Below are 11,022 nucleotides of genomic sequence, written 5' to 3' on the forward strand. Positions count from 1 at the left end.
AACCTTTGCACAAAAATGAAAATATATACCAAAAGAAAAAAAATTAAAACCCTAAAACAACAACAACAACTCAGCAGCTCCCATAAGCTTCGGCACCTTCTATCATAAACACGCTGTAGTCCTCTCCTCGCCGGAAAAGCAACCGGAGTTGGTCGTCGGAAACCAGAAAAGTGAGTAAGCTCTCCAGGTTTTTCTTATTTTTAAGGATTACTCTTCCCCTCTTCTGTAGCGCGCGGATTCCTGCGCGATTTGCTCGCAGCCACTGCACTAGTGGTTCAACTGCATCGCAGCCAAGCTCTACTCCATCTGCAATCGATTTTCAGTAACCGCTTGCAGATGTTTCGCGTGACATTGTTATTTGTAGTTAACTAGGGTTTTATTGCAGTATTTAATTTGATTACCATGCGTTTGAAATCAATCAATCTTTCTGCAGCAGTTGATCTTTTGGGATACAGGGTTCACTGATTCTGATTGATTTGTTGTCGGAAGAATTTACTTTTTTTTTTGTAAACAAACTCATTATTAAGCGCATGTTCGATCAGAATTTATCATGTACTTGTTCTTCTAGTATATAAGCTAGTTTTACAATCAAAGAGTAAATGAGTTTTATGGTTGGCTTACTTTGTTATTTTCAGTAGCATTGGAAACTTGGGCATATTCTTATATTTATTTTCATCTTGCTTTCATTGTTTGAACTTAAGTTAGTTGATTTTTTTTAAAGCAATGCTACTAACCTTTTTTAGAAGCATTTGTAAACTTTTTCATCTTTTTTTGTTTACGCTTCACAGGTTTTTAGTGAAATTACCGATTCATCTTCATGGCTAATAATCCATCACAGCTTCTTCCATCAGGTTTTTTACTTCACTACCTCTCTGGAACCATATATTGGGTTATCTAGCATAGCTTTGAACTCTGTTTCAGATAACTTATCATTTTTTATTGAAAATATGCAGAGTTGATTGACCGCTGTATAGGTTCAAAAATATGGGTGATAATGAAAGGTGACAAGGAGCTTGTTGGTACTCTTAGAGGTTTTGATGTGTATGTCAACATGGTCCTTGAAGATGTTACTGAATAGTAAGACCTGAACTACAACATGTTGCTTTTATCCACAAAAATTTTTGATGTTATGTTTTTTTTCCAGTATTTATACTGTGCTTATTTGACTGTTTCCTGTAAAAGTAAAACATATGTTTGTTGGGTAGAAATTAGAATAAGACCAGCATTATGTGTTTGTAAAGATGCAATTGTTTCATGCTTGGACTCAATGCCCCTCAGATTTTTAAAATACACTTCTGACTGCAAATTGTTATATTATGCTAGTTTTGCTAATTTACAATTTTTTAATCCCATTTTATGAGTGTTTACATTAAGTTTGAATTGGCATGATGTTGGAGAAATTCATTAAAGCTCTTTTCTCAAACCTTTATGTAGAAAGGTTTCCTTTGGGCAGAAAGATGTGAAATCTGAAATTGAATTTGATTTGTTTTGTTTTGGAGCTGTGTAGTAATAGTGGATTTGAACTATATAGTAGGTCATTGATAAATGGGTGATTTTGGTTTTGACAGCACAGGAAAATGTTTGTTTAAAATTCATTTTTTAGGTTTGTTTAGTTAAGATTTAAGAAAGTAAAGGGCTCTTTCACTACTAATTTGTACAAACTCCTATCTTAAGTTGAATGCCCATGAGCTATATAACCGGGGAAGCAAAAACATTTAAACCTGATGGTGAATTTTTACTAAGGGTCCTGGTCCATGACTTAATGTGATTGTTATTAGTAATGACTCATCTAGAGTCGATACAATAGGAATCTTCCATATGTTTACTTTCATTTCCCAGTGACCAAATGTTAAAGCCTCATCTGTCACACTGCAAGTAGGAAAGTGCCCATGGTGATTACTTCACAAAACCCAAATGACTTATCTAGATTACTCCACACTGCAAGTATGAAAGTGCCCATGGTGATTACTCCATAAAACCCAAATGACTTATACCTCAATGCGAACAAAAAAAAATTGCTGTCACGACCTAAAGACTAGCTAACATCCTGACTTTCGGTTATCTTATCTCCCAACTATAACTGTCAACTGGTTAAACCTTAAAAGGAGATGCCCCAAAGTAAATATATGTATGTCTTAGATAATGTAAACATCTACTCCATGAGATCTATAGGAACTCCCTTTGCACACTAAAGGGTCCTCCAGTCTCTCTCTTGGAGCTATATAAACAAGAGGCCTCTCTAAGCAAAGCATTATAGAGTCTTCTAACATCCGCCATTATCATCTTTTAGTCATGTTACGAATGTGTGTCATCATGTCTAGGTTAAGTGTTTAGGTTTAGTTTATCATGCAAATATAGTAATAGTATACCAACAATTATGTTTTTTTCTTCTCATTGGGTGTTGTTTGATATATGATCAAATGATATCATAATGCCTCAATCACATGCTAACTTCACAGATAGACTATTCATATCTAATTCTCCAAAACACCAATCTCCTCTACACCTGTACACGTGTGTGCCGACGAATGTTGGTTTCCTCCATCACTGCATCTATGTTTTAGTGGAACATATTTCAATGGGCTATTTCTTCTGGGGTTTGAGGAGTCTTAAGTATCAAGTGTTTGTTAATAAGAATCTTCACGACATTTGTGATTATTTCATGCTGAAATTACAGAAGATTTTCTTACTTTTATTTCATCATGGCTTTTGTGTCTGTATGTTTTATGTTAGTTCTCCATTCTCCTTGATTTGGTTGTTCATGTGTGCATGCACATGGTGATGCCTTGGGTACATAATAAATTGATTTGGTTTATTGCTTTTATATGCATTCAACAGTGAGATCACTGCCGAGGGGAGAAGGATAACTAAGCTTGATCAGATTTTACTCAATGGAAACAACATTGCCATTGTAAGTGTCAAATACTCAATTGTTTTCTATCTACCAAATTTCTATGGATTATTAATAGATCATTTAACTTGGCAACTTTAGAAAATGTTGGCAGTAATCTCACGTATGTTTTTAGTTTTTCTGGGGTAATAGTGATATACTAACAATATGTGGTGTGCAATGCAGTTGGTTCCTGGTGGTTCACCTGATCCAGAATGAATAATGCTACTTGGTTACATCTATTTTTAACTCTTAGTTGTTGCACAAGGTGCATAATTCCTATATTTTAAAGATGATTCTGAGACAAGCTAGGTTTTTTTTCTTCCGTGAGCTTGTTAAGGATACATGATCGAAGTAACTGTTAAACCTTTATCATTATGTTGAATTGTGGATTTTCTAGTGTAACAAGCTATGATATTGGTTATAACAATTAATTGTGCACCTTTATATTACTGTTTCTCTTCTATTATTACTTTTAAAGTTCAATTTTTTGTGCGTACCTGCTATTTACATGTATTTGAAGCTTGAACATATAATGTAGTGATAGTTTTTTGACATAGTAAAATTACTTTCGTTAGGATTTTGGGAGTACTAATATAACGATGAAGCAGGTTATTACTATAATAACAACATTTACCACAGAACTACTTGGATAGATTCTGAATGATGTCCATGTTTAAAATATATAACATAAACCAGTTTAATTACTAATGATTAGATTGATTTAAACAGTTTTTATTGGTTTGCAGTTCTTTATCTTTTTTATTGAGTGGTTTGCCAGTTCTATTATACTTCCATCTTTATTATAACAGAATTTATATTTTAGATTCTTGAATAAGCGATGTATCTAATATATATTTATTTCAGATGCATGCATTAGTTATTCAATTAAAGTAAACTTTCTCTTATAATAGAGATTGATGGGAATAATTGGTTTTAGAAGTTTTGGTTTCAGAGGTTGAATTGACTTTCTTAAACTGTGCTGGTTGATCATTTTCAAACACTGTTTTGTTCTCAACTTCATTTGATATTTTCACCTATGTTTTTTAGTATTAGGAAGATTTAAATGTTATGGTTATGGACTTCAGTGTAGCTGGTTAGTGTTAGTTAATAACCGACGAGCTCTAATATTTTGAAAAATCGACTACAAGATTCTACGATAACTTAAATGATTAAGGCATATATTACATGTTTAATAAATATGAATAGAATAGGCACCACAACTCATTAATCATTTACAAAACACAATTAATCATGACTTTTTTAAATATCATTAACAACGATTTGTCGGTTTGTATTTCAACCCATATTGTGGTTACTAGTATATTTGAAAGGTTGAAAATTATGTCTAATTTTATTTTTTTGGGTAGAGACTAACGTAATTAAGGTTTTTGATACCCATTGACTCCACATTTTTCGATCTTTTTGACTGATTATTAGTCTATGACTTGATAATTTTAAAATTACTAGTTGTTTATTTGGCTTTATATATATATATATATATATATATATATATATATATATATATATATATATATATATATATATATATATATATATATATATATATATATATATATATATATATATATATATATATATATATATATATATATATATATATATATATATACTCTTCAATCATTGTAACATATAATCTAGATCAATTAAATAAACTCTCTTCAATTTAATTTCATTTCAATCCTCTATAATTTCATATATCCTTCTTTATGCATGTTGTCTTTCCATTCTAATCCTATGAAACTTTCATTCTAATCCTATGTAATTTCATATATCCTTCTTTATGCACATTGTCTTATTTAACAAGTTATTCATCAAGAGTATCAGTTGGATCCAAACTTCGATTAATGATAAATGGAAGCACATTTTCGAATGCTATATTTAAATTTTAAAATATTCTTGAAATCGTGAATGCTGGTTTGTATGCATTGAAAGTCAATAAAACTAAGGCACAAAAGATAATTCATTGTGAGTTGATTAAAAAAGATGGAAAATGTATATCCTTCATCCATCAATGTTTGAACCCAAATATCTTTGAGAAGATTAATGAGGAAGAAATGGTTAAGGATGTAAGAGATACACTCAAGAAGTTGTATGTAGATGATGAGAAATTAAAGAAGGGGCAATTGCAATCTTTGATGAATCAATATGAGAACACACAGATGAATAATGATGAGGTAGTTGCAAATTTCTTTTCAAAATTGGTGTTGTGCAAAAAGTTAAAAAAATTCTTTATAACCAGAACTTCAAACTTTGACCACATTGTCGTGGCAGCCGAAGAATCTAAAGGAAGGTTGTCTTAGATGAAGCTTGAAGAGTTCCAAGCATCCTAGGAGGTTCGTGAGTTAAATTATAAGAATTACGATAAGGTCACATAACAAACTCTACACGCTAAGTTCTCAAAGAAGATGAGACCAACAAGGAGAAAGAAAAGTGGAAGAAGAAGTTGAATGATAAATGTGTTGTCAAGAATTGTGTGTGTGTGTGAGAGAGAGAGAGAGGCAAAAATGGTGCCTCTCACGATAAGAAATTCAAGAAGAAAGTGGAACTGAAGGAAATGGAATGTTGTTGTTGTCAAAGGTTTGACCATTATGCAAGAGATTGTTACTTCAATAAAGAAGTCAATGATACTGACAAAGAAGAAGCAAAATTTTCACATGCAAAAAATAGTGATTCTGATGCGGTCATATTAACGACCAATACACATTTGACACAAGATAAAGTCAATGTATGGTATATTGACACTGACAGTAATGATCTTATGATATACAACAAATATTGGTTATAAAGTTTGTTAGGTAAGTGAGAAATGTTGTCGAATTTGCAGATAAAATCATAGTAACATCTGGGAGTATGAGAAACATTCTTGCGAAGAAGAAAGATAATGATAAGGGATGTGTTATATGTTCCTCATAATCAGCTTGTTGCTTGATAAGAGTTATACCATGATGTCGGAAGATAAATAATTTAATGTGTTTGATGCAAGTTCCAAACTAATTTTGTTGGCATTTATGTCTAACAACATAACTTTCAAAATTATGATCAATATGATTGACCGTCAATGTATTGTATCAATCACAACTAAGGATCAAAACTAGATTTAACATAATAGACATGATCACCTGAATTTCAAAAGTTTGAATCTAATGCACATGAAGAAAATGGTGAATGAAATTCCTCATATCAAAATGCCCAATCATTTATGTGAAGAGTATTGTTGTTACCACGAAAAATCTCTAAGGCATGCTAAAAGCGTAATTAATGAAGGAGTCCTGTGAATGTGGGGGTTATACCCCATCAAAGGATGAAGAGATGTTGAAGGCAAGCAAGAGTAGAAAAAATACAGATCAAAAGATGAAGCCGACATGGGAAGCTGGCCTTGTCGACAGGCCATTTCTGTCGACCAACGTAAAGTTTGGGACTTAAAAGAATTACAACCAAATGAGCAGAAGACAACGTCGCCCTAACGTCTGGGCGGGAGAAATTTGAAATTTAAAATGACCAGCAGTTATAAAAAGAATAAGAGCGTCAGGATGTGGGGCAGTTAGCAAGACATGGGTGCAGCGGTTGTGCATATCGTGTGACATAACATCTGCTAGTTTCTAGGAGTTTTAGCTTATGAGCAGTTTCCTCTAGTTTAGTATAAATAGAATGTCCCACAAGGGGCTCAGGGTGTTCACTTTGTACTAAAAATCACTTGTAAGAAAACTTTCCATTCCCAGCGCGAGGAAGCAAGAGTTTTTTGAGAGTGCTATGTACGTGAATCACCACATTTATTTCAATGCAACTTCCTTACTTTTCAATTGTTCCCGTTGAATATTTTATCTTAATTTCATTTACTTTTGAGTTATCATTTTACGTTGTCGACACTGATTCTATTACGATAATAGAATTTACCAAAAGCGTGTTCGTTGTATACCTTTGTTGAATGTTATAGCGTTGTCGGTCACGAGTCACCTATAGGCAATAACATTATCTAAACCGTTCGTGTGGAAAAACCCTACGCTTGTTCGACACTTTGTCAGGAGCCGTTCCTCACAAAGTCATTCTGTCGAGTTGGACAAGCCTCACTTGCACTAGCACATGTCCTAGGATCAACTGGTCGATCCTTCCAGTAACCCTTTGTTTTAAAGCCTAGGGAGGACCAGCGGTTGTTTACCAATTTCCACAATAAACAAAATGGCACGCCCAGTGGGACGGTGCTAGAGCAGTTGCGGAAAATTGCATGAAACTTAGAAGTGGCAAACTATATAGTAAGCCACGAAATAGTGTGAAAATGTCAGAAACTAACACAGATGAAGTTCCACGAGGAACTTTATCCACTACGGAAACAGTAGTCTCACAGGTTGCCACTTTGCCACCAATGACAGGTGCAGCCTTAACCACGTCGATTACGGGTGCGGTTGGAACGTCAATTCCTCAGCCTCCACCGGGGGGTTCAGGATCAACGATAACGACGTTCAGACCATATGTGCCTCGCTTTGGCACCACATATCCGCTTTATGGAATACCGTATTCCTTAATGCCAGGATACCAGTCGACATCTAGTGCAACATTGTTTTCATATACAATTCCTCCCTTGCAAGGATCAACGCAAGGGGGTAACATGAGGAACACTACTCAGAACAGGACCATGCCGCTGTCAAACACTTCAGTAGCGGTGTTGAGACAACAAATGGACGACAGTAACCATGAATTGGTTAACATGTTGACCAACCAGATGGGCACAGTCTTCAATCCACTGATACAAGAATCTGCTGAAACAAATAGGCAGGTGGCGAACCAATTGACACGTTTGTGCAATTTTCTGGGGGCACCGGCTCGACAGGTGACGCCAATGATGAGACCGACTGTTCCGGTGCAGATGGAGATAGGGGCAATGGAGGAGGAGACAGTCCACGAAGGACAAATCATTAGACCCCTTCAACATCAAGGCGTCGAATCAGGAGTCGCAGGATGTAACCAGATGATAATGGTTAACCGACACCAAGATGTTGATCAAATTGTCGATCAACATCGACAAGAAGATGTGGCAGTGGAAAATAATTTGACGACTATTGTCGAAAGGATTATGGCTAGAAATGGCATGGGTGCTACATTGCAAAGGCCATTATACGCTTCCCCGTTAGCTGAATTTATTCTCCAAGCCGAGGCACCCAGGGGGATGAAAGTGCCTAAGTACACTAAATTTGGGGGAGACTCTGGTGAATCGACGATAGAGCACGTTGCCAGATACTTAACAGAGTCAGGGGATCTAGCTCATAATGAATGTTTGAGAGTAAAGAACTTCCCCTCCTCTCTGACCAAGGCTGCCTTTACATGGTTTACTTCGTTGGCCCCAAGTTCAATCGATTCGTGGGCCAAACTAGAAAAGAAGTTCCATGAACAGTTTTACGAAGGACACTTCAAAATTAGTTTGGCAGAATTGTCTAGTATCAAGAGAAGGTTTGCTGAGAGTATCGATGATTATCTGAATCGTTTTAGGTCCTTAAAGACTAGGTGCTTTACGCAAGTGCCAGAACATGAACTAGTTCAAATGGCCACAGGAGGTTTCGATTATTCCATTAGGAAGAAGATAGATCCAACTTTTGTGAAAAGTATGTCACAACTGGCTGATAGAGTCCGACATCTAGAACGACTAAGGCTAGAAAAAGTTAGGCACAATAAGTCTAAGAAGGAAAAAGTAGCGTTCGTCGAATACGACGCGACAGACCCAATACGTGAGGTTGATTATGCCTCATCGACCGAATTAGAAATCGACGTGGCTGAACTAAAGCCAGGATCCGCCTATGAGTGTCGATCATTGCTGCCTGCGCAAGGGAAAAATCCTGTCGAAAACAACCCAAAATTCCCTTCGAGAACTTATACTTTCGACGTGTCGAAATGTGAGGAAATTTTTTACTTATTGGTCAAAGATGGGAAAATGGTGGTACCTCCTAGTACTAAAATACCACCGTTGGAACAAAGACAGAAAATAGGGTTTTGTAAATATCATAACTATCTTGGTCATAATACCTCTAATTGTTACCTTTTCAGGGATTTGGTTCAGAAAGCAATTCAAGAAGGCAGACTGAAATTTACTGGCCGCAAAATGAAGATCGACGTTGATCCTCTTCACCAGGAGGAAGCCCTATTCGTGGAGCCAGTCGAGATCAACATGGTCGAGATCACTGAATATGATGAGGCCAACATGCTGGAGAAAACTGGAGAAAGCCCAAATGCCGATATAGCTGAAGTCTACCCAAGGGCTGATGAAGACTTGGTGGATTTTCTCTATCGCTGCAAGAACAAGGGTTCACAAGTGTGCTTGTGCCCAAGATGTGGTGCTGTCACCGACAAAGTAGCGGCAGAGAATTTCCAGAAGCTGCAACTAGGTAAAAGCAAAAGGAATGCGCCGACCAGGGGTTACCAGAATGAAAAAGGCTCAAAAAAGGTTGTGGGAAATAACCAAACAAGGCCTAAAAGCTTGGTGCCGTCGACAAGTGCTCCTAGAGGTACTTGGATCAAGCCTTAGGAAAAACAAGACACCCCATAAGGGGTTATTGCTGCTGCTAGAGAAGGTCTAGCAATTAACTACAGGCGTGAATTTAAGTCTGAAAAGAGGACTCATATCTCTGAAAACTATTTGGGAAAGAACCCCATGTCGAGGACTCAATGGAGACGTTTTTAGAGGCGTAAACAGGCCGAAAGAGAAGCTGCAAGAGGCATGACCAGCGAGGCGAACGAGGGGAAGAAAATTGTTGTGAAAGTCGATACAGCCGCGAAGGAACGAATAAGGGAATACGTCCATCGACCAAATGAAAGGTGTTCTGAAGAAGTGACTGATGACTTCAATTCAGAATCTGAAGCAAGTCTCGACATCCTGGTCAACGTGGTGTCGATCCTACCACAAGAATACAAGTGTGTGATTGAAGTCGAAGGGTCGGTGGATAATGCTGACGCTGAAGAAATGGCTTTGCACCAACCAAGATGCTATTTTGTGTTGAACGATGGCTCTGCTGAAAGCCAGGAGGCAGTGTTCGAAAGACCAACGATAAACATGAAAAATCATTTGAAACCACTGCTGATAAGGGCAAAAGTGGAAGGCGTAACTGTCAACAAAGTTCTGGTCGATTATGGTGCCACGGTTAACATCATGCCACACCATATTCTGAGGAAGATTGGTAAGTATGATACCGACATCAGATCTAATAACGTGGTTTTATCAAACTACAGAGGAAAGACGAAAAGCACCATGGGAGTGATTATGGTGAATGTCATAGTGGGTTCAGTAACCAGGCCGACACTATTCATGGTGATAGACGCTAAGCCAAGTTACAACTTGCTATTTGGCAGAGAGTGGCTACATGGCGTAGGAGCTGTACCATCTTCAGCACACCAAAGGCTGGTGATTTGGAGAGAGGATGGGGTGGCCGAAAATATCGAAGCCGACCAAGGATACTTTATGGCGGATGTGACTAATGTCGGCAAGAAGGAGTTTGAAAGAAAACTGGCCAACATCTCTCCTTGCTTCCCAGCTGAGGATGTATATGCTAATCTAAGTGAAGCTTTCGTCTCTCTAACTCTACATGAGACTCACGGTTTCATTTGGGATGTGGAACGCCTAGATGATCCACCCTATACAGGTATCCAGCCGACAAGCTAGGGGGACGTCACTGATGATGTCTGAATTAGAAGCTCTAAGAAAGATTTCGGCATACGTTGTCGAGAACAAAATAAAATTGGTACTAGAAGTTGAAGAAAACATGGTCGTTGAAGCCTGTGCGTTACATAAAGAAGAATGTATGGATATTGGGCCAGAACCCCAGATAAGCCAACTCTGGCTAAAAGGAACATCGACATGCAGCGTCTGGACTGCATTTATGACAATGAACCTTTAGGGTTTGAAAAAGACCCAAAGGCACCAGAGAAAATCCGACCAAAAGACCCCTTGGAGGAAGTCGACCTTGGCGAGAATGGCGAGAAAAGGCCAACATACATAAGCGCCAACATCGACAACGAACTAAAGTATGAGGTAATATCCATACTTAAAGAATTTAAGGACTGTTTTGCTTGAGATTATAACGAAATGCCTGGTTTAAGTAGAGATTTGGTCGAGTTAAAGCTGCCAA

General features: G+C 37.2%; 2 protein-coding genes across 2 annotated transcripts; both read left to right on the forward strand.

The window, feature by feature from the left end:
* On the forward strand, window positions 1-3,342 carry LOC127106084 (sm-like protein LSM5). Its single transcript, XM_051043365.1, has 5 exons — window positions 1-170; window positions 789-851; window positions 954-1,077; window positions 2,839-2,911; window positions 3,077-3,342. Exons 2-5 carry the CDS (start codon window positions 818-820, stop codon window positions 3,107-3,109), a joined length of 264 nt encoding a protein of 87 aa, XP_050899322.1. The 5' UTR covers window positions 1-170; window positions 789-817; the 3' UTR covers window positions 3,110-3,342.
* A 4,640-nt stretch (window positions 3,343-7,982) lies between these two features.
* Window positions 7,983-9,425, forward strand: LOC127102601 (uncharacterized). The gene is made up of 3 exons (XM_051039953.1): window positions 7,983-8,299; window positions 8,396-8,890; window positions 8,948-9,425. Exons 1-3 carry the CDS (start codon window positions 7,983-7,985, stop codon window positions 9,423-9,425), a joined length of 1,290 nt encoding a protein of 429 aa, XP_050895910.1.
* The last annotated feature ends 1,597 nt before the right edge of the window (window positions 9,426-11,022 follow it).

This window comes from Lathyrus oleraceus, chromosome 7 (genome assembly GCF_024323335.1).
Source record: "Lathyrus oleraceus cultivar Zhongwan6 chromosome 7, CAAS_Psat_ZW6_1.0, whole genome shotgun sequence".
NCBI classification, from domain to species: domain Eukaryota; kingdom Viridiplantae; phylum Streptophyta; class Magnoliopsida; order Fabales; family Fabaceae; genus Lathyrus; species Lathyrus oleraceus.

What these genes read in the sequence shown, in the direction of transcription:
- LOC127106084 (XM_051043365.1), top strand. Translation starts at nt 818, where the DNA reads ATGGCTAATAATCCATCACAGCTTCTTCCATCAG. An exon ending in CTTGAAGATGTTACTGAATA is followed by an intron (nt 1,078 to 2,838) that starts GTAAGACCTGAA and finishes TGCATTCAACAG; the next exon opens with TGAGATCACTGCCGAGGGGA. An exon ending in ATGGAAACAACATTGCCATT is followed by an intron (nt 2,912 to 3,076) that starts GTAAGTGTCAAA and finishes TGTGCAATGCAG; the next exon opens with TTGGTTCCTGGTGGTTCACC.
- LOC127102601 (XM_051039953.1), top strand. Translation starts at nt 7,983, where the DNA reads ATGGCTAGAAATGGCATGGGTGCTACATTGCAAAGGCCATTATACGCT. An exon ending in GAAAAGAAGTTCCATGAACA is followed by an intron (nt 8,300 to 8,395) that starts GTTTTACGAAGG and finishes GAATCGTTTTAG; the next exon opens with GTCCTTAAAGACTAGGTGCT. An exon ending in GAACAAAGACAGAAAATAGG is followed by an intron (nt 8,891 to 8,947) that starts GTTTTGTAAATA and finishes TTACCTTTTCAG; the next exon opens with GGATTTGGTTCAGAAAGCAA.